General features: G+C 44.2%; 1 protein-coding gene across 3 annotated transcripts in view; it reads right to left on the bottom strand.

The window, feature by feature from the left end:
• The window catches only part of LOC126412451 (uncharacterized), a 282,369-nt gene that overhangs the window by 177,203 nt on the left and 80,889 nt on the right, over positions 1 to 24,277 (bottom strand). For 2 of the 3 annotated variants that reach the window (XM_050082058.1, XM_050082059.1), the window contains exon 3: positions 16,170 to 16,242. The exons of the other annotated variant lie outside the window; for it this stretch is intronic. In XM_050082058.1, the coding sequence (XP_049938015.1) occupies positions 16,170 to 16,242 (73 nt within the window). The remainder of the gene's footprint in view (positions 1 to 16,169; positions 16,243 to 24,277) is intronic. 3 annotated transcript variants of the gene reach the window in all.

Below are 24,277 nucleotides of genomic sequence, written 5' to 3'. Positions count from 1 at the left end.
ATCTGTGGACACATCTCGATCGGGCTGTTCGCACCATGGACCCTCAGATGAGAAACCTAGCGCAGTTGGACACGGCACTGGATTCGGCATGGCTCCACATCCCTGTCGATACCTTCCAGAACCTCACTGACACTCTTACTGCGCGTCTCACAGCGCTATACGCTATTCATGCTTTTGACAAATGATCACATTAATGCAAATGGACATTGTATGTATGGTAAACAGTGATGACTCTATAACACTCCCTAGGAGAACCCTCAAAATTACCTCAGCTGTCGATTTCGTTCCGTTACGGACGATATATTGATTTCTATCTACAAAGAAGTCCTGAATTCAATCACAAATCTTGTCAGGTACTAGGTAGGCTTCAATTTTTTCACAATGCATAACTGTGTCTAATGCCTTCCAAATGTCAAAAGAGCACAGCATCGACCTGGGGGCTGTTGTCTATAACGCTATGAATCTCCTGGGCAAATAAAGCGAATTGAGTTTCTCAAGACCTCTGTTTGTAGAATCAAAAAAATGGCTCTGAGCACTATGGGGATTAACATCTGAGGTCATGAGTCCCCTAGAACGTAGAACTACTTAAACCTAACTAACCTAACGACATCACACACATCCACGCCCGAGGCAGGATTCGAACCTGCGACCATAGCAATCGCGCGGTTCCGTGCTGAAGTGCCTGAACCGCTCAGCGTTTGTGGAATGGAGGACGAGCTTTTACACAGTAGATCCTCACAGGTCGTAATGCGTGAACATAAAACACTTTCCACAGTTCTAAAACAGATTGACATTAGTGATATAAGTTTTCCGGTTCAGGAGATTTTGCGTGGGTTGTTAATTGTAGCTCCAGGAGCGCTACCTCACGAACTACTCCGTAGATTTGTTACTTTGTTTTGCAATATATATTATATACCGTCTTTTGCGACTTTAATAAAAGTCATAGTGAGATCTTACGCGCTGCATTGTATCTCAAAGTCTTTTCAGTGGTTACTGTAACAGTGTGATTTTTCTTATTAATCTGTTTGCCAAGATGTAAACAGTTCTCACATTTTACATTGCTACAATTAAACAGTATTATATTGCAATAAATTCATGATTTTTTTTGTTTTCCACTTCATCCCCAATGTTCTTACATACATACGCGTTTAGTTTTAGAGCACTACACTTCAGTCACAATGCATATATTTTCGTTTTCGTGTTTTCTATGTACACTTACACCTCCTACACTTTATTTTGATGTTGAGGGATGCGATAGTCGTTTGTGTATGTGTGAGTATGCATAGAACTTTAAAAAAGGGGGTTGTAGGCGGGATGATATGTCTTAAATTGTGTGAATGAGCGCGTCAGAGTGGTTTCTTTTATGGGAGGTGGAGGGGCTGATTTGTCCTCTCTCTTTCTCTCTCTCTCTCTCTCTCTCACACACACACACACACACACACACACATATATATATATATATATATATATATATATATATATATATATATATATATATATATATAGCTTGTAAGGGTTTTCCAAGGGAGGTCGTGCTGAAATATAATTGTTTTGTGTGTGTGTGTGTGTGTGTGTGTGTGTGTGTGTGTGTGTGTGTGACTGGACATTGTAGATTCCATTTTTTCACGTGCACTTTGCTGGAGCTACTTTGCCATGGTACTGTGGCCAGTGATCAAGAGTGGGTACGTTGGCTAGTTTATGTGATACTGTTTTTGTTGTGTTGTCGTGACTAGACTGGTTGCTGTTTGTCTGCTACATGTTTCATTAGTTAAAATATCATTTGGCCGCTAATGTGTTTTTGATCATTCATTATATATTTCTTTTCTCTGAGTACCTTCTGAATTTTTAGTTTTCTTGTGGTATTAGAAGATGTTTTTGTTACTGAATCTAATTGTATTCACGCCTGCGTCCGTCGTGAAAGAGTGGTTGTGTTTTTGTTGGACAAATTTAAAAGGCAGTCACAGAGAAGAAAAGACAGTGAATGGCCGAACAAATTGTAGCAGCCAAACGGTATATAAACTAATAAAACATGCAGCAGATACATAACAACTCGTCCAGCCACCACAAAAACTAAATCACGTAAAGCAGAAAACATACCCACTTGCGATCGCTCACCACAGTTACATAGTAAAGAAGCTTTCACGAAGTAACAATTTGTCCACAATGAAGTTAGAACATATCACCTCCCCTTGCACACACACACACACACACACATTAGGGCAAGAGGACATATCAAGACGTCACTCCCCCCCCCCCCCCCCCGACGTCTACAAAAAAATAAAACTCTTACACTCACTCACAGTATTTAAGACATATCATCCCCTCTCCATTACCCCCTTTTTTAAAGGTGTACATATGTATGGATGTACACAAACACTCACACACAGCAGTCGAAAAATATAAACACACACACAAGAATAGCAGACGCTCCCACAACCACACAAACAAAATGAAATAGATTGTGTCCCCCACCATCAAAAAGTACCCGAGCTGTAAGTGGATCTACACAGTATGAATAAATTCAGTGTCACTTGAAGTGTAGAGCACTAAAATCGAACACCTGCTTGTATAAGAACGTTAGGAATGGAGTAGGAGCCGGCTGGGGTAGCTGAGCGGTTCTAGGCGCTACAGTCTGCAACCGCGCGGCCGCTACGGCCGCAGGTTCGAATCCTGCCTCGGGCATGGATGTGTGTGATGTCCTTAGGTTAGTTAGGTTTAAGTAGTTCTAAGTCCTAGGGGACTGATGACCTCAGAAGTTAAGTCCCATATTGCTCAGAGCCATTTGAACCATTTTTGGATGGAGTAGGAAAAAAAGAACCATGAGTAGTAATTGTGATTTTAAACTGTTTAACAGTAATAATGTGAAATATGAGAACTGTTTACGATTTTGGCAAACGGATTTTCGAGAAAAACCACAGTGTTATAGTGGCTACTGGAGATGCTTTGAAATAAAACGCAATGCGTATTGTCTAAACAACAGTTTTTTATAGTCGCAAAAGGTGATATACATGTTGGTCAGAAATAATCTGAAAAGTTTATAAAGTTGTTGCACGGGAGCTTGTGCTGAGAAATAACTGTTAAGAAAAAATATGATACGTAGCGCAATTTATGAGTAGGTATTAAAATTCATGGAGAAGAAGTAAAAACTTTGAGGTTCGCCGATGACATTGTAATTCTGTCAGAGACAGCAAAGGACTTGGAAGAGCAGTTGAACGGAATGGACAGTGTCTTGAAAGGAGGATATAAGATGAACATCAACAAAAGCAAAACGAGGATAAGGGAATGTAGTCAAATTAAATCGGGTGATGCTGAGGGGATTAGATTAGGAAATGAGACACTTAAAGTAGTAAAGGAGTTTTGCTATTTGGGGAGCAAAATAACTGATGATGGTCGAAATAGAGAGGATATAAAATGCAGACTGGCAATGGCAAGGAAATCGTTTCTGAAGAAGAGAAATTTGTTAACATCGAGTATAGATTTAAGTGTCAGGAAGTCGTTTCTGAAAGTATTTGTATGGAGTGTAGCCATGTATGGAAGTGAAACATGGACGATAACCAGTTTGGACAAGAAGAGAATAGAAGCTTTCGAAATGTGGTGCTACAGAAGAATGCTGAAGATAAGGTGGGTAGATCACGTAACTAATGAGGAGGTATTGAATAGGATTGGGGAGAAGAGAAGTTTGTGGCACAACTTGACTAGAAGAAGGGATCGGTTGGTAGGAAATGTTTTGAGGCATCAAGGGATCACAAATTTAGCATTGGAGGGCAGCGTGGAGGGTAAAAAGCGTAGAGGGAGACCAAGAGATGAATACACTAAGCAGATTCAGAAGGATGTAGGTTGCAGTAGGTACTGGGAGATGAAGAAGCTTGCACAGGATAGAGTAGCATGGAGAGCTGCATCAAACCAGTCTCAGGACTGAAGACCACAACAACAACATAGAACTGATGTTAGCTAAACAGTTCGTTGCGCGTGCTAATTCAAGTATTTGCACGCGCTAAAATGCGTAATGCACAGAGGTCTGTGGGTCCTTGAGTTATCACTCGTTGAAATGCTTAGTACCAGGTAAAATATGCCTTTTCCGGAAGTGATAAATTTCGGTCATGTCAGCAAAAGCTACGTTTGTTCGATTTGAGGAAACCAAACGAATAAAGAGTTTGACGACACGGTCTCTGGCAAGCCGCTAGAATTTGCGCGCCGACGACCTCATTGGCTCTGGCTTCAGTGTTAAATAACTTGTAAATGGCACAGTGTATCGAATTTTCTCTCGACAATTATTTCTCAGCACGACCTCCTCTGGAAAACCCTTACAAGCTTTTGAGACTATTTCTGACCATACTGTATAACCTGTATCACGTTCCAAGAAGATCCAGGTAGCATGTTATTATCTTCCACTCATGTCTTGCAAAATGACTACGACGAGAAAGTAAACTATTCGAGGCCACACGGAGGTTTAGAGACAGCCCTTCTCTCCGAGAACTATTCATGAATGGAACGGGAAATAATGGGAAAGATGTGAGTACCGTTGGCTCCACACCTTGCGGATTGTTGCATGTGCCATTGACAACTTATAATGCTATGGAAATTACCCGACGATGGAACAACGCATGGGACCGTATTTATGAAGTGTTGCGGTACCTGGCATACCCAGCTTCCGCTAGAAACCATATTTGTGGACAGAGGACCACAGATTCCTCAGAAAATATTAGCACATAAAATCTCGTTCATAAATGTTGAATCAAATGCGGTGGTTTTTTCCCTTTTCGATAAGTTTCGTGGGTAGTCATTAAAGCTGCTTCCGTCATTACACAGTCGAAGTACAGCGCGAGAGAAGGGAATTGCTACATTTCGAACAACAGTAAAAAAAGTGAAAAAATACAGAGTGGTTTCCTAATTATACAACGCTAGCCGTACAGCGTCCTGAGGACTGCGTTCCAGCTGAATTGCTGTAAGTAGCATTCGTCGTCTGCAACTGGTGTCCGTTGTCACCGACACTTTACGAGATGCGTGGGGTTGTGAGTCAGGAGTACCGTGTTAGCGAGGTCAGCTGGAAACACTATAAGGCGTGACCCTGTTGGGGCAAATGACCAAGGAGGAACATGAGCTGAAGGGAGGTTCTCCTGCGGCCGGCTACTGATGATACGACGTGAACACACACACACACACACACACACACACACACACACACACACACACAACACATACACATATATGCAATACACAAACACACGACTTCTGGTTTCGTATAGCAACAGTCGCACTGGATTGCTAATAATAACTTAAAAAGTACCGGAACACATCTGAAGGGGAATTTCAGCATGACGAGAATTTATAGTGTTCAGAAGCTTACGTTGCTTGGGGTCTATAGGACTCTAGGCTAAACCTGTGCTCTACCACGGGAAATTTTGTTATAATTAGCCCAAAATAGAAGCATTGTTGACCAGTTTTTGAATTAAAGGCCTATAACGTAGCATTTAAGCTTTATCATTTAATCGTATACAACTTTACTATAGCATTCGTGATTTAATGAAGAGATGCTGTTAACAACCTGAAAGGAATTGGAATCATTAAGATTTTAAACACGTATGGAATCTGCCTAAAGAATACAAAAAAAGTGCAAAATTATTTAAATTGAAAAAAAAATCGAAAGAGAAATTATTATTTTATTCGAATTTTATACATTTTGGCGAAAAAGAATGTCGATAAAATTGTTAATTATGCTTTACTCTCGTCCATCTGCAATGACGATACACCGAAATAACTACTGCTATCACCGAAGAATGCAAGATTGCTTATCTGAAAATGTGTCTGCTTGGAGGCGAATGTCTGCAAGACATACTTTTTTTTTTTTTTTTTTTTTTAGTACTGTCTTTTGCAGCGATAGAATATGCGTACTGGCAAAAATATTGTCACAAGTAACACCTACTTAAACACAGGACATTGCAATAAATAAAGTGTGCATTCGTTTAAAGACTACCTATCAAATGAACTGCACAAATAGTGAGTTTTTGTCTTATTTGTAATACATTCTCTTATATGTAATATACTATAAGTTTTACATCAGTGCCTGTATTTCTGACCTATCAATGAATCGAATAGGCTTGTAAATTCGTGTACAGTAACAGCTGTACAGAGCAATGGCGGATATTGAGCAATTCGCTCCGATGCTTACGCCAGAAGAAGTGAAGACAGAGACCGAGAAGCGAGGTGGCGCAGTGGTTAGACACTGGACTCGCATTCGGGAGGACGACGGTTCAATCCCGCGTCCGGGCCATCCTGATTTAGGTTTTCCGTGATTTCCCTAAATCATTCCAGGCAAATGCCGGGATGGTTCCTCTGAAAGGGCACGGCCGACTTCCTTCCCTAATCCGATGAGACCGATGACCACGCTGTCTGGTCTCCTTCCCCAAAACAACCAACAAACAACCACAGAGACCGAGAAATCTGAGTAATGAGTAAAACAGATAAGGAACGTTGAGTTAAAAACGATCTCTTTTCCTCTGAACTTCAAAGATGCGAGGGTTGGAACTTTGGGCGGGCGCTGTGGCGTGCGGTTCTAGGCGCTTCAGTCTGGAACCGCGTGACCGCTACGGCCGCAGGTTCGAATCCTGCCTTGGGCATGGCTGTGTGTGATGTTCTTAGGTTAGTTAGGTTTAAGTAGTTCTAAGTTCTAGGGGACTGATGACCACAGATGTTAAGTCCCATAGTGCTCAGAGCCATTTGAACCATTTTTGGTTGGAACTTTAATAGTGGCAACTATTTATTTACAGCTCGTACAAAATAGATACGTGTTTCATAGTTTTACTGACCTACAGAGTAGTCACCAGCATTGTGTATAACCCGTTGCCAGCGATGTGGAAGGCGTAGGATACTCTTAGGTGCGCCAGTTGTGTTGATAGTTCGAGCGGCGAATTCGTAGCAGTTCTGAAGCGAATGCCGTGAAGCGTTTCCTTCAGTTGAGAAATCGAGTGAAATCGAGTTGAATTCACGAGGGCTTAAGTCAGGGGAGTGCAGTAGGTGGTATAGCACTTAGCAGCCCCATCAGTCAAACAAATCAGTAACAGCTTGCACTGTACGTGCTTGAGCATTGTCCTACAAAATGTGGTCAGGTCCTGCAGAAAGTGTCATCACTTCTGTCTCTAAGCTGTTCATTTTTGGAACACAACCTACGACCAGCTTAGGGACAGAAGTGATGACACTTTCTGGAGGACCTGACCATCATTTTGCAGGACAATGCTCATGCACGTACAGTGCAATCTGTTACTGATTTGTTTAGCTGATGGGGCTGCTAAGTGCTATACCACCAACTGCACTCACCTGACTTAAGCCCTCGTGAGTTCAATTCGATTTCCAAACTGAAGGAAACACTTTACGGCATTCGCTTCAGAACTGCTACAAATTCGTCGGGCAGTATACCGCACCGCTCGAACTGTCAACACAACTGGTACTGCTAAGAGTACCCTAAGACTTCCACATCGCTGGCAACGGGTTATACACAACGCTGGCGACTACTTTGAAGGTAAGTAACACTTTGAAACACGTTTGAAACATGTTTCGCAAGTCCGTAGACGAACATTCTTCCCCCAGCACCGCCCTCAACGAAGCCAAAGCACCACTTGCTTCAACGTCAGCCAGGTTACGTGAGCATTCGTAACCCTGCACACGTTATCGCTCACGTGCCACGCGATCCCATTGCTTCCAGTTTCCGCTCGACAGAAGGCCACTGCTGTCACACTTTAAACATTTACATCCCAGATGATGAACACAAAGGAACAGTAGTTAACATACTCGACTCGTTTTGGAGAGTCGTTGGGCCAATTCTCCCTTTGTCCAAGCATGCATTGGTCTTCTAAACTGGTTACGGCCGGCGTCGGGGTGGTCTCTATGAAAGGCGTGTCACTCCCTACTGGTTTTGCTATGCTGATAGTTAGCAAAAGAAAGCTGCCGAAAGTTAATTCGTGATTCTCGTTAGTAGACAAGGACGATCGGCACGGCAAGGGAGATGTCAGAGCAGTATTACAGGGCTGCAGTGATTTTTTTTGTGTGTGTCATCAGTCTTACGAATTGTTTGATGCAGCCTTCCAAGACCTCCTCTTCTGTGTCAACATCTTCCTTTCAGAGTGGGGCTTACCCCCAACGTCCTCTGTGATTTGTTGGATGCATTTCAATCTCTGTCAACAGTTTTCATCATCCATGGTTTCCGCTAGTACCCTGGTACTTGTTTCCTTATGTCTTAACACATGTCCTATCAGCTTATCGATTCTTTTCTTCGACGTTTCCCACATGTTCCTCTCCTCACCGATTATGCGGAGAACTACCTCATTTCTTACTTTATCAATTCATCAAAGTTTCAGCGTTCTTCCGTAGCACCACATCTCAAATGCGTCGACTCTCTTCTGTTATGTTTTTCCCACAGTCCACGTTTCACTTCAGTACAATGCTGGGCTCCTAACGTACATTCGGAGGCATTTCTTCCTGAAATTAAAGTCTATGTTTGATACCAGTAGACTTCTCTTTTCCAGGAATGCCCTTTTTGCCAGTGCTACTCTGCTTTTTATGTCCTCCTTGCTCCGTCCGTTACGACTTATTTTGTTGCCTAGCTAGCAGAATTGCTTAACTTCATCCACTTCTTGATCCCCAATTCTGATGTCAAGTTTCTCGGTATTCTCATTTCTGCTATTTCTGATCACTCTCGTCTTATTTCAATTCACTGCCATTCCATAGTGTATGCTCATTAAAGTGTTCATTCCATTCAATAGATCCTGCAATTCTTCTGCACTTTTACTGAGGGTAGCAGTCTCATCAGCGAATTTTATCATTGATATACTTTCACCCCGAATTTTTAACCCACTCTTGAACCTTTCTTTTTATATCCGTCATTGCCTCATCGATATATAGATTCAACAGTAGTTGTGAGAGGCTACATTCCCATCTTACACTCTTTCCGATCGGAGCACTTAGTTCTTTGTTTTCCATTCTCAGCGCTCCGTCTTCGTTTTTGTGCATATTGTTATTAATCGTCTTTCCCTATAGTTTACACCTATTTTATTGAGAATTTCGAATATTTTGCACTATTTTACATTGTCGAATGATTTTGTGAGATCGATAAATCCTATTAAAGTGTCTTGATTTTTCTTTAGTTTTGGTTCTATTATCAGCCGCAACGTCGCAACTGCTCTCTGCTGTCTTTACCGCTCCTAAAGCCAAACTGATCGTCATCTAAGAGATCCCCTGTTGTATTTTCCATCCTTCTGTATATTATTCTTGTCAGCAGCGTTGTTGTATGAGCTGTTAAGCTGATTGTACGATAGTTTTCACACTTGCCTCCACCCTTGCTATCTTCGGAAATGTGTGGATGAGGTTTTTCCGAAAGTGTGGCGATAAATCTCCATTCTCATAATCCTACAAACCAAATGAAACAGCAGTTTGGTCGTCACTTCCCCAATGATTTTATAAATTTCGATGGAATGTCATCAGTCCCTTCCGTCTTATTTGATCTCACGTCTTCCAGTGCTGTCTTAAAATCTGACTCTTATACTGGAACCCGTTTGTCTTCCACACCGATTCCCATTTCTACCTTTGTCACATCATCAGTCAGTTGCTAGTTGTGAAGGCCTTCAGTGTACAGTTTCCATCTATCCTCTCTTTTCACTGCACTTTTACTGTTGATGTCGTTGTTTTATATTTCACCGAAAATTGCTTCGGATTTTCTATAGGCTGAACCTTTCCTTCCGATGACCATTTATTTTTCGATACCTTCACATTTTTCCTGCAACTATTTTCCAGTATCCAACAGTGATTCGGGCTCCCTTCCCAGACCAGCTATCGATGTGGAGGAGAGGTCAGAGACAGTTAGGCTTCTTGCGACGATCACAGTTTGCTCCCTTGGCCGTGTGTCATCACTCATTTGAATGATCATAAAGTGTGGTCTACTGACATAAAGTAGGAAAGAAAACTTTTTAGACAGCTTTAGCTTCCATAAACTTCCCAAAAATTTAATTCCCAAGTGACTTGTACTGTTGTATTTCTGTCCCTCTAATAACATTTTTGCACCTTATTGTTTAGTCAATCAATTTAAGCATTACTTTTGTTAGGTAGTGTTTCTTACCAGATACCTTCTCTGTACCTATATTTTTCTGTCTCACTTCTGTGGTTACACATTTTAGCCGGCCAGGGTGGCCGAGCGGTTCTAGGTGCTACAGTCTGGAAGTGCGCTGCCTCGGGCATGGATGTGTGTGATGTCCTTAGGTTAGTTAGGTTTAAGTAGTTCTAGGGGACTTATGACCTTCAAAATTAAGTCCCATAGTGCTCAGAGCCATTTTTACACATTTTAGCATGTCCATTCCGCTTCAACTGAACCACCTACTGTGGTATTCATTATTGCAGTATCTACACCCTTAGAAAAGTTTGCAAGCACATCTTCATTCCTCAATCGTTCAGCATCCCACTCTTACCACAATGATTCTTCTGAACGTTTCCCTTAAACCTCAGCCTGCACTTCATCGTTACTAAATCATGTTGTGATCGGAATTTATATCTGCTCCTGTACTTGCTTTACAATCCATTATCTGATTGCGGAGTCTCTCTCTTGTCCTGATCTAACGCAGCTGGAATCTTCTCGTGTCTCCAGGACGTTTTGTGTATACCACCTTCTCTTGTGATCTTTGAACAGTACCCGCTGTCACTAGATGAAATTTAGTGTAGAAGTTAATCAGCTCTTCTCCATCTCATTCCTATTACCGAGTCCATATTCTCCCATAACTCCTTCTTCTGTTCCATACCCTACTACAGCCATCCAATCGTTCATGAATATTAAATTTTCATCTCCCTTTACATACTGAGTTACCTGTTCAATGTCCTCATACGATTTCTCTATCTTCTGCTTGTGAAGTCGGGATGTATACCAGAACTATTGTTGGTGGTGTTGTCTGTTGCCAGTACTGATGAGAATAATTGTATTACTAAATTGTTCACAATAAGTGACTCTCTTCCCTACCTTCCTATTCCCGACGAATTCTCCTCCCATTACACCATTTTATGGTGCTGTTGGTATGAACCTATACTTGTTTGACCAGAAATCCTTATCTTCTTCCATTTAATTTCCTTGACCTCTACCGTATCTGGCATGGGCCTTTGAATTTCCCTTTTCAGATGTTCTAGCTTCCCTACCACTTCTGTCCATACTCCAACGCCTAGGATGTTACCCTTTACTTTTTATTTCAATCTTTTTCTCGTGGCCAAACTATTACTGGATTTATTTGGATTACCATATTTGTCAAACTCACTGTTGCATTTTAACATAGACGAATGTATTGTTCTTAATCATAAATATGAGCCAGTTACGCCTATGTCTTACAAACTAAAGACAGTTAAACTCGACACAGGCCAAAATGAAATACCAATTGTCACACGTTTCTGTATGTGTGTCTGTTACACATATAAAACAGAGATACACGTGTAAATTCGAATATCAGGGATCTCCTCCAAATCCACTTTATCAGTTTCAGTTACGTTTGGCACAGAAACATCAGGTCTCACGAATATCAGTACTGTGGAGTTTATAACCTCCTAGCTTCAGTAGGAGTGGAGACACGGCAAAAAAGTGTCTCTCCAAGCCTCTGGTGTATAAGCTGCCCTGCTCCAAAGGCATGTTAGAAAAATATTGGCCTGCCAAATCAACCTGCTTTACAGGGAGCAAGAAGCGGTTTTCGGATCTTGCCATGTACTCAGACCTACGTGACAGACATGTTTTGCTGAAGTAGTATTGGTCTGCTGTTCATGGTGACCTGTATGTGGGAGGGAGATGCCTGAGGCACGTGGAAAGTGTAGAGGGGTAGTAGCCAGGTGGAAAAGAAAGAGCGGAGGTGAAGATGGATAGAGAGAGGGGGGAGGAGGATGTGGGTAGAGGGAGGGAAAGGAAGATATGATCAAGAAATGTGGGATGAGACGGACCAAAAGAAGACGACGAGGTGATGAAGAGGAAGACAGAGTGAGGGGGGAGGCAGGCAGAGGTGGGAGGATGAGGTGGACAGGCAGAAGGAGGAAGATAAGTAAAGAGAGAGAGGGAGGAGGAAGTGTGTTCAGTATCTGTGTCGAAGGGAGCAGCAGCGGGGGAAACGCTCTATCTATATACAACAATGCAATCCGAGATACACTGCAGTCAGGGCTGACCGGCGAGGTAGACGCGAAGACTGCCGCAGTATTCATTCTTATAATATCCACACGAATCTCTTTCCCGCTCACTGCAATGACAGCAATTGTTGAGGTCCTGTTTGCGGTGAAAGCGAACACTCAACTACTACCATTGGGCCACACCTACCAGAAGATGAAATCCAACTTCTCTGATACAGCACTCTCGGTGCTTAGACATCGACAATGGATATCTGTATGTACTCGTGAGCTGCATTAGTAAACAAGCAATTACTCAAAATAAGAATTCATGGATTCCTTACAAAGGGCACTAGCAATTTCAATCCCTATGCTTATCCTATACGAGCTTGTGCACCATCGCCGACGAAAGTTTAAACCCCAATCTTTCTTCCCCTTCATTTTTTTTCCGCATAGCTGTGCGACTTTCTAACGATAACGCCTTATCATAAGGCATTCAGAAACAAAAGAGCCGGACTCCAAGTACTTAAAGCCGCTGAAGGAATCGTAGTGCCATTCCCTACAGTAGAATGCGTTGTCTAGAGCTGTAAAACTACTGTAGGCTGTCGTAAGTAAATACAGACTACGGCAGTTTTCCTAGTAGTCTTGGTCTTGGTAACAGTGTTATCTGTACATTAGGTATGTTGCATACCTATCAAAATGGCTCTCAGCACTATAGGACTTAACTTCTGAGGTCATCAGTCCCCTAGAACGTAGAACTACTGAAACCTAACTAATCTAAAGACATCACACACATCCATGCCCGAGGCAGGATTCAAACCTGCGACCATAGCGGTCGCGCGGTTCCAGACTGTAGCGCCTAGAACCGCTCGGCCACTCTGGCCGGCGCATACCTATAATTTCAATCGCTTTGTTTATGTATGCGATAAGTGTCTTACTGGACTCACCTAGAAGCCGGATGCAGTGAACTGTATAGGAACTGAGCGGGGATGTACACTGATCAGCCAGAACATTATGACCATCGACCTACAATCGATATAAACCCATCCAGGCGGTAGAAGCGTCACCTGGCAAGGAATGACTAGTCAGAGACATGCACGCTAAATGTACACTCATGCTCATAAATTAAGGACAATTGCAGAATGTGGTGCCACACAACGTGGCACTACACGAAACTGGCGCTAATAGCAAAGGCACATAGGGAACACACATGACACAGATCTGTAAGTCAACGGTATTGGTGATAAGTTGAGAAAACTGCCCCGAAACACACGTTCCACAAAATGCTACTGTTTCCTGCGCATGTACCCTGACAATATGTGGTATGATCACCATGCACACATACACAGGCCGCACAACGAGTTGGCATACTCTGGATTAGGTGGTCGAGCAGCTGTTGGGGTACAGCCTCCCATTCTTGCACCAGTGCATGTCGGAGCTCCCGAAGTGTCCTAGTGGTTTGAAGACGTGCAGCGATACGTCGACCGAGAGCATCCCAGACGTGCTCGATTGGGTTTAGGTCTGCAGGACAGGCACGCCACTCCATTCGCCTGGTATCTTCTGTTTCAAGGTACTCCTCCACGATGGCAGCTCGGTGGGGCCGTGCATTATCATCCATCAGGAGGAAGGTGGGACCCACTGCACCCCTGAAAAGGCGGACATACTGGAGAAAAATGACATCCCGATACACCTGACCTGTTACAGTTCCTCTGTCAAAGACATGCAGGGGTGTACGTGCACCAATCATAATCCCACCCCACATCATCTAACCACGACCTCCATACAGTTCCGTTTCAAGGACATTAAGGGGTTGGTATCTAGTTCCTGGTTCACTGTTCAGACTATACCTGGACTCGTCTGTGAACATAACCTGGGGTCACTGTTCCAGTGACCATGTACTGTGTTCTTGACACCAGGATTTATGGGCTCTCCTGTGACCAGGGATCAGTGGAATGCACCTTGCAGGTCTCCAGGCGAATAAACCTTGTCTGTTCAGTCGTCTGTAGACTGTGTGTCTTGAGACAACTGTTCCAGTGGCTGCGGTAAGATTCCGAGCAAGGCTACCTACGATACTCCGTGGCCGTCTGCGGCCGCTGATGGTGAGAAATCGGTCCTTTTTGTGGTGTTGTACACTGTGGACATCCCGTACTGTAGCGCCTGGGCACGTTTCCTGTCTGCTGGAATCGCTGGCATAATCTTGAGATCACACTTTGTGGCACACGGAGGGCCCGCGCTACGACCTGCTGTGTTAGACCAGCACTAGTCGCCCTAGTGTTCTACCCCTCATAACGTCATCAATGTGTGTTCTTTGAGCCATTTCCAACACACAGTCACCATTAGCACGTCTGAAAACGTCTGCACACTTACTCGCTGCACCATACTCTGACATGCACCAACAGACCTCTGCTTATGAGGGACTGCTGCCAGCGACACCGTGTGAGGACCGCAGGTCAAATGCACCACATGGATGACCCCGAGGTGATTTAAACCCGCAAACCGCCCACCAGAGCGTTATTTCACCATGTATCAGCATTATCCTTAATTTATGAGCATGAATGTAGTATCAGTTAGCGTGCTGTCCGTGTGTGGAATGGGGAAGATGCGATCAGACTGAGTTTGACTGAGGGCAGACTGTGATGGCCCACAGACTCGGCATGAGCGTTTCGGAAACTTCAAGACTTGTTCGGTGTTCGAAGAGTGCTGTGGTGAGTGTCTTAAACATGCTCCGAAATCAAGGGGAAGCGACATCCAGTCGTCGTTTGGTTGGGCGTCCATCCCTCATTAGAGATGTCGGACGTCTTAGGCTGGGCACATTGACAGAATGGGACAGGTGGCGAAACTAACATCAGGCTTTAATGCTGGGCTGAGTACAAGTGTGTCTTCACACATAGTGCACCCAACACTTCTAAGGATGGGCCTCTGCAGCCGAAGACTCATGCGTGTGCCAATGTTGTACACCACGACTTCGGAAACTACGACTGAAATGAGCACGTGACCATCGGCACTGGACGTTGGCGTAGTGACATGGCGTTGCATGGTGTGATGAATGCCAATACCTTCTACCTTGTTTGTGATACTGATGGGAGAGCGCGAATCTGTCGTCTTCCACGGAAACAGCTCCTTGACACCTGTACTGCGAGATAGAGACAAGCTGGAAGTGGCTCCATTATGCCCTGGGGAACATTCACGTGGGCATTCGTCGGTCCAGTGCAGCTCGTGAAAGGTATCATGACGGCAAAGGAGTATCGCACAGTGGTTGCAGACCACGTACACCCTTTCATGAGGATCATGTTTCCCGACGACAGGGCATTTTTCAAGAAAATAATGCGCCACGTTTTGACCTAGCCAATCAAATCGTTGCACGCACAGTTTCAAGCAACCAGTCAGAGTCGGTGTCGCCAAACATATTTGTCATTTGGTTTCCTAAAAACAAACAAGAGAGCTACACAAACATTGAGCATGAGACGGTAGCATGCGAAAGGCTGAGCAGTCTCGTGCTTTGTGATCTACGCTATGAGAAAAACTAACTGTATCTGGTGGTGGTGGGGGCGGGGGGGAGTCGCCCTTGAATTTGCATGCACACCGTCCTCATTGGCTAACTTCATTGCTAATTAACTCGGAAACGGCGCAACTGTTTGATTTTTTCCTTAACAGTTATTCTCAGCGCAAGCAACCCTGCAACATCCTGATAAACTATTCAGCCTGTTTCTGACCGCCCTGTATAATAACTCTACAGTTTACAGCATTCTCATGAAACAAATGAATTGTTCCAATGATTAATGAGCATCCGGCAGTAACGGTCCAACAGTTCTACAATGAGACGAGCGTATCGCTTCTTCCATGACAATAGTTCACTTATTTAAACAAAATCTTCTGGTCATCCCATGAGAATATGAAGCGCATTTCCTTTGTCGAAGATAAGGAATTTGTGAAATTTCCTCACTTTTCACTGAGGCATAAAGATTGTACTTCCTGTTTTTTTAAAGGGCGAATTTTTAGTATTAAGATGGTTCTTTCAGTACTCCCGAAGACTGAATTTATTTAAAGAAAGCGTTGTTGCTTACCTTCGCCGAATTCTGTAGGGTGGCCGACCGAGATCATCCAGGTGGCGTCCATGATCTCCCAGAGGCTGCCTGCCTGCGGGAAGATGGATCACTGCGTCACAACCAACGACATTCACGTATCAGGTGTCTCATCTAAGAGTCGTCGGGTGCATTTTCTCGTGTGTTTCGGCAGATACTCGCTACTTCGTTTTTTGCAGTGTGAGGATGGAGTCAGCCTGAACAAATATTCCTTACCACGTTTCGGTCATGCAGGTGTGTTGATCAAATGTTTAACGGTCTTTCGGTGTCCTTTGTCGTTATCGGTAACGTTCACACTTATAGAGAGCGAGCCACCTAGCCAAAGTACTAATACAGCCGAGTCCTGTACTACTATCTCTAAAGGTATTCGTGTAGAGTGTAGCTTTGGACGAAACTGAAATATGGTCGAAAAAATTCAGACAAGAAGAGAATTGAGGCGTTTGGAAAGCGGCATTATGGAAGAATGTTGGATGCATCATATGACTAATGAAGGGCACTCAGTCAAACTGGGGAAAAACAAATTTGTGGCACAACTTGATTTAAAGAAAGGATAGGTCGACAGAACAAATCCTGCCGCATCAAGCAGTGGTCAATTTGGTAATGGAGGAAAGTGTGAGGGGCTAAAACTGCAGAGCGGGACCAAGGTCTGAATACAGCAAGCAGGTTGAAGTGGCTGTAGCTTGCAGTAACCATACTGAGAAACAGAGTCCTGCATAGAATAGACTAATGCAGGGAGTGTATCAGTCCAGTCTTCCAAGTGAAGACCACAATAACAAACATGAAAATGTCTTCCGTATTGTACTGTGCTCTGAGGTTAAAGAAGCAGCCACATGTAGTGTCCTCTGAAACTTATTAGACACACATTTCTTGCCCGACTCGCCCTCCACGTGTACCAGACTGCACCACTCTGTCTGGTCTGTCGCCACTGCCTTGCAGCAGCGCTATTCAATCGCTGCTGGAGAATTGGTTATTCTAGCCCGCCTGGCTAGCCGTGCGGTCTAACGCGCTGCTTCCCGAACGGGAAGGCATGCTGGTCCCTGGCATGAATGCGCCCGGCGGATTAGTGTCGAGGTCCGGTGTGCCTGCCAGCCTGTGGATGGTTTTTAAGGCGGTTTACCATCTGGTTCCCCTTATTCCGCCTCAGTTACACTGTGTCGGTGTTTGCTGCACAAACACTGTCTCCACATATGCATGCACCATACTTACTCTATCACGCAAACATTTGGGGTTACACTCGTCTGGTATGAGACATTCCCGTGGGGGGGGGGGGGGGGGGGGGAAGGAGGGGGTCCACTGTGGGGGCCGAACCGCACAATAACCCTGTGTTCGTTGTGGGGCGGCGGTAGGGTGCGTGGACTACTGTGGCCTGTTGTGGGGTTGTGAACCACTGAGGGCCATAGCAGGACGATGCCTCTCCATCGTTTCTAGGTCCCCAGTTTAATACACAATACACAGATTATTCTTCCTAGATAACTTTCCCTGTCAAGCTGAAGATCACAACAGATTATTCTACAAACGTTCCATCTAATGGGGCCATAAATTTCCACCTTAAAAACATTTTGTTTGTAATGAGTAACAAACCAACACTTTTCGGCGACTCTGGACGTCGTACGAAACATGTGGTCACAAATATTTTCTTCGTACGACTCCATATATACACTGCCAAATCGAAAGTGTACATAGCTGCCAAAACACCAGAGAAAATGCTTTTGATGTCTTGTACCAAAGGTTTCGTGTATGAGTGAAAATTTTTACCAACGCTGGGAATTGAACCCCGGTTTCCTGCTTACTAGGCAGGTGCGTTAGCTACTTTGGCACGGCAATTTACGTAACTATCCGGATTACCCTAGCGTGCCTTGCTCCTCGATCCAAATTCTTACTGCCGCCACAGTTTACTTTAAATTCCCCCTTACGCACGAACAGAATTGCCAGGGCCCTCTATGTTCTCGAATAGCGCCTCAGCGTCGAACGCAAATAGGGGATACAGGCTGCAGTCCAGGCGCAAATACTTATACAAATGAAATGGCACAATTTCGATCAAGGAGGGAGGCGTGCCAGGATAAACTGTACAGTTGCTCAAATTACTGTGCCAAGGTGGCTTAGTGGCTAACGCACCTGTCCAGTGAGCAGAGGACGTGGGTTCGATTCGCAACCTTGGTGCGAATTTTCACTCGCTGTTTCAGTCTATATACTTAAAATCATATCAGCTAACAATACAAGAAACGAACCGTGACAAACTTAAAATATATTGCTCGATAACGTGTACCATAGGCCATGTTTTAATACGCCAAGTCTTTATGAAAAGAAAGTACTGCTGTAATGGCGTCCGCAAGGGAGAGGGACAAGGAGGTGGTCTTGATGACCACCCCCCCCCCCCCCTCCACACACACCCTGGAATCTGGCTATAGACTTCTTATTCACTAGTGAATTTCTAGCAATGATTGTCTGTGACGCTACTAAACTCCAGATTAATATTGTCTGTTGTGACAAGCGGTAAAGAGTAACGACCTGCCTTAGGATATTGTTAGTACTCATGCCACTGACCAGAAATTATGGTTATTTCTTGGCGTGGTGGCAGTTTTGGCGCTATTTGGCAGTCAGGATGGATGCGAACCTTTAGAGAACAATGCTGAAATACACTGCTGGCCACCGTAAATGCAACACCGTGAAGGAAGCATCCGAATCAAGTGAAATTTACACCATGGGTTTGCAGCGATGAGATATGCAACTGATTAGAATTTCAGCGCAGACGCACATCACGCGCGCCTGTGGCGCCACCTCATAGCGCCATTTAAGGCTTGGCGATTTCGACGAGTGTACGTTCGGCACGTGTGTTTACCTTGTGGTTGTTTCACAAGACGATCAGTTATGCCTTGTAGACAACAGCGAGCATCGTTTGATCAAGTATCCGAGTTCGACAGAGGAAGGATAGTGGCTTACCGAGATTGTGGATTATCATACAGAGAAATCGCTAGTCGTGTTGGACGAAACCAAACAACTGTAACGCGGATATGTGACCGTTGGATGCAGGAGGGTACGACGGACCGACGTGGTCGATCGCATTCACCTCGGTGCACCACTGCACGTGCTGATAGGCAAATTGTGCGCATGGCAGTGACGGATTGCTCAGTGACATCCCGAACCATAGCAGAGCACATTGCGTCTGTAACGCATCATCCAGTGTCTGCGCGTACCATTCGACGCCGTTTACAGCAGAGTGGTCTGTCCGCAAGACGTCCATTGCTTCATCTACCATTTACGCAGAACCACAGACGTCTCCGTCGCCAATGGTGTGATGACAGACGGATGTGGACGGCAGAATGGAATGACGTTGTCTTTACTGACGAGGCACGCTTCTGTCTGCAGCACCACGATGGTCGGATTCCAGTGTGGAGACACCGTGGAGAGAGGATGCTGGACAGCTGCATTATGCACCGCCGCACGGGTCTTGCACCGGGTATTATGGTATGGGGCGGTATTGGATATTACTCTCGCACGCCTCTAGTACGCATTGCCGGTACTTTAAATAGCCGGTGCTACATATCCGAGGTGCTGGAGCCAGTTGTCCTTCCTTACTTTCAGGGCTCGTCCACAACCATATTTCAACAGGATAATGCGCGACCACACGTGGCACGCATTGTCCAAAGGTTCTACGTCAATAACCAGATTGAAGTGCTTCCCTGGCTGGCTCGCTCTCAGGATCTTTCACCCATAGAAAACATGTGATCCATGGTTGCTCAACGAGTCACCCAGATTACATCCCCAGCTGCCACACAAGATGATCTTTGGCAACGTGTGGAAGCTGCTTGGGCTGCTGTACCCCAGGAACACATCCAACGTCTCTTTGACTCAATGCCGAGACGTATGGCAGCGGTGATCTCCAACAATGGCGGCTACTCTGGCTACTGATTCTGGCAGGAACCACATGTCACAGACGTCTGTAAACGTAATCATTTGATACTTGGTCAACATGTTATCTAAAAAATAAATTTTGTTGTGCTACCTCTTGTCTTTCTTGGTGTTGCATTTACGGTGGCCAGCAGTGTAGTACCATCAATCTTTTCTCTGTTTCTTTCTCGTACATGTATCTTCCAGTTGCAGAAAGGGACCGATCAAAACACCCTGAAGTACGGATTCCAGTATAACGTAAGCTTGGTAGCAGTGTACGTGCCTGTCATCCACTCCAGCTTCCACAAAAATCCCTCTACACTTGCCTCACATTGGAATCTCAATACCAGTTCACCGTTCGTCTGTGAACAAACAGGATCCATAGAGGCTTGTAAATTCTGCATTCAGTTTCACGTGGCAGAGCTGTGGCAGTAGACTCTGAAGAACACAGCCATCTGAACTCAAAGCCTAGTTTACACGACGACACTAGGTTGCAGGCACCTGCGTTACCCGTCACTGCGCATGCGTGCCGCGTGTTTGCGCAACTCGTTGGTGAAACTGAACACTTTCGGCACGTTCCAACTTTGGCGACACTAGTTGCATGAGTTTTAAGGTTATGTGTGTTTGCAGAGCGTAGACAGACTGAAATATGAAGTGGGGAACGGAGAGTAATGTTCGCTTTTTGGATATCTATGCTTTGCATAAGTATTTGTGGGATTTCAGCGATGCTGATTAGAAAAATAAGCAACATATTGCTGCCGCTGAGACCGTCATGTGCGATCATAACGTAGATGGTTTGACAGTATCTGAGCTGCAGGGCAAAATCTATTGAGTTAGGAGCACATACACAACTGAATTAAGAAAAACACAAGCAAGTGTAATTCTAGCTGTGGCAATGCTCTCATCTACAAGACTAAAATCCCATCGTTCGAGTTGGCCAACTCTATGTAAAGGAATATTGTTGACAGGAGGGAAGGCTATACAAATTCAAGAAGCTGCATTCTTTATTCAATATTCATCTATTTAAAACGTCGCTGCGATGCTCCGCATTCACATATGAAAGAATTTTGAAATATTGCCACTGTAACGATCTCTCTTCGAGAGAGTCGTCTGCAAACCATTGTCTACTTAATGTGGCCTGCTTCGAGTAATTATAGTTCCTAATGTTAGTAATTATTACTGTTAATGTTAATAAATACTGGTGTTAATGAAATAGCGTCATCACCAACTAAAACCAAAGCTTACAGCATGCCGAGTGTTCTCGATTGTAATGCACGCAATTTACGTAATTTCAGATCTGGCGACAGTGCTTATGCATTACAGTACCTTTATTCCTTATCGCATGATTAACTCTATTTAGAAGAAACGTGAACAGTTCTGGTGATATACTAAGGTAATTAAAAGAACTTCTTGGATCTTAAGTTATAAATTATTTCAGCAAGGATGCTGAGCAACCGAGCTGAGGTCTTTTCTTCATCCAGTCATGAATCGAAACACGTTTCTTATTTTTTTCTTATGCACCGATTCCATGCAACAAGCTTTAACTCCGATCACAACTCGTGAGACGTGCAGCTGCCAAAACTTTCATTTCAGACACGACTCAGGGACCCACAATTTTTTTTTTCCTTTATTGAATTTCGATTCCCCCCGAAGGGGGCGGGCTGGCAGCAGCTTAGTACGCTGCTCTACAGCCTACAGACTTTTTAAAAACGTAATAAGAAAAGAAACAATAAAAGCAGGCGATAAAACGGTGACTTAAATTATAAAACGGCGGAAAATTGTGGAAAGTTAAAACATAAAGAAAAGGGGTTGACAATGCTAATAAAATACACAGGAATCAAACAAGTAACATAGTAGACACACAATTAAAAAAACATGGCGAAAGTCTGGTTTCTGTTCGCAAGAGATAAAAAATCACACCCAGCGACAGTACAATGGCTGTTCGCAACACTTCCCAAAAGACACACAGCACTGAACACTCACTGTAAAACACTGCACGAAAATGTCGGCACAAAGATGACAATCCATAGCCAAGGGCAGATGGGGGGCGAGGGGGGACCTGGACAGATGGGGGGGAAAACAAGGAGGGAGGAGAGGAAAAAAACGAAAGGGGGGGAACCAAAGGAGGGAGAGGACTCATAAGAGAGGGGAGAGGGGCAGGGCAGATGCGAGAGGGAATGGGACAAGGCAAAGGAGGAGCATGCAAAAGGACTCGGGGGAGAGAAGGGGGGCAGAGAGAGGGTAGGTGGGGAAGAAAGAGGATGAAAGGGGGGAGAGGGAGCCCAAGAAAAGGATGGAGGAAAGGAGGGGGAGTGAGGATCAGAGTTGATAGGAGGGATAAATGGAGGGAGAGAGGGCATCATCCAGGAGGAGGAGTTGATGGAAGCCACCTTGGGAAAGGAGATGAAGGGTGTAGAGATGGAGGGTAGGGGGGACACAACAGTGGACCCACAAAACGACGAAACTGAAGTGTATACAGGTGTCGCCGTGTCTACAGTCATATATGAAACCACTTGCGTGTAACTCATTCCACAGAACGAGTGGCGCAACCCAATGTCGTCGTGTAAACTGGGCTTAAGATTGAGGAGCATTCAACAAGTAATGCAACACATTTTTTCTCACCAAATATCGGCTGAAAATATGCGGAACTTGTTGTGGGACATTGTGGAATATTACCGTTTGAGCCCTATAGTTTCATGATGTTCCAATAGATGGTGGCGCTATATGTAGCCTTCAAAATGGCGTCTGTAACGGAAGTGCTTTGCAAGCAGAGAGCTCTCACTGAGTTTCTTTTAGTGGAAAATCAGAGCATCGCAGATATTCATAGGCGTTTGCAGAATGTCCACGGAGACCTGGAAGTGAACAAAAGAGCGTGAGTCGTTGGGCGAGACGTCTTTCATCATCCAAACAAGGTTGCACAGACCTGTGCTACCCTCAGTAAACTGAAGAAACGACTTCAGCATGTTCGTCGCCACGAAAATGAAAACGAACTTCTCCTTCTCCATGACAACGCAAGGCCTCACACAAGTCTGCTCACCCAGAGCTTGCAAAACTTCATTGGACGTCCTTCCTCATCCACCGCAAAACCTGGATCCCGTACGTTCCGAATTCCCATCTGTTTGGCCCAATGAAGGATGCAGTACTTGGATGACGGGGAGGCCATTGATGCAGCAAGACGCTGGCCCCGACTTCGATCAGCAGAGCACTCCCAGTAAGGTGGTGTGAGATTATAGCATTCAACAGAGATTATGTCGAGAAATAGGGTTTTGTAGGCAAAAGAGTGGAAAATATTACGTTATATTGGAATACAGAAAAAAAAGTGTTGAATTACCTATTGAACGTGTAACGCCGCTTCCTTTGGACGAAAAATGAAGAATGTAAAAATAGTACCCCAAAGCCCGAAAGTTCCAAAAATCAAGTTCCAAATTTCATAAATGAAAAAAAGAAAAAAAGGTCCCTTTTGGAATAATGTTGCTTGAATAGTAGCACGTAGATAGAAAAGAAATTCAGTACCAAGTAGCTTAGTGTTTTGAAAAGAAAGAAATAAAAAAGATAGAGTCCCATTAGTTTCAAAAGAAAATCATAGTAGATCGCAAAGTACCGTAATTAGAAATCACGGAGTGGGACGAACGATCTCAAAGAATACTCCTTATGAGTACTCTTTGAGAATCGTGTGTAATACCTAAGAAAGAGCCGTGCGCTGCTACTGTGTTACGAGAGTTAGCCGGAGCAAGTCGCACCTCAGCGTGCGCTCGTGTACGTGGGTGCGACGAGATTGTTTTTTGAACGCTAAAGATTTGCGATCTGTTCGACGCACTGAACTTGTAAGAAGTAAATCAGTAATTTCAAATAGGATATCACGTAGAATCCAGATAGTGAAAGATTCGAAATTGTCTTAAATTGAATGTTATCAATAAAAGACTGGACATTACCCAAAGTTAGAAACTATTAATGATGGCCCGATATAGAGACTAAACTTTGAAACCAAATTGTGAGAAAAGAATTAACTTTGGTGAAATCTGTTAATGGACTCTGGAACTTGCATAATATCTTGGACTGAAGTAAACGTAATTAATTCCACCCAGATAGGAAAAGCTACTTCCTTACGGCAATGTTAGGATGTGAAAATAGTGCAATAAACCACCATTCAGTGTTTTTACTGCGTTAATAACTTCTTTCAATACATTCAATATAGTGTACTC

This window comes from Schistocerca serialis, chromosome 7, assembly GCF_023864345.2.
Source record: "Schistocerca serialis cubense isolate TAMUIC-IGC-003099 chromosome 7, iqSchSeri2.2, whole genome shotgun sequence".
NCBI lineage: Eukaryota > Metazoa > Arthropoda > Insecta > Orthoptera > Acrididae > Schistocerca > Schistocerca serialis.
Note: the sequence above shows the minus strand (reverse complement) of the source record. Positions and strands in the feature narration are given on the sequence as shown.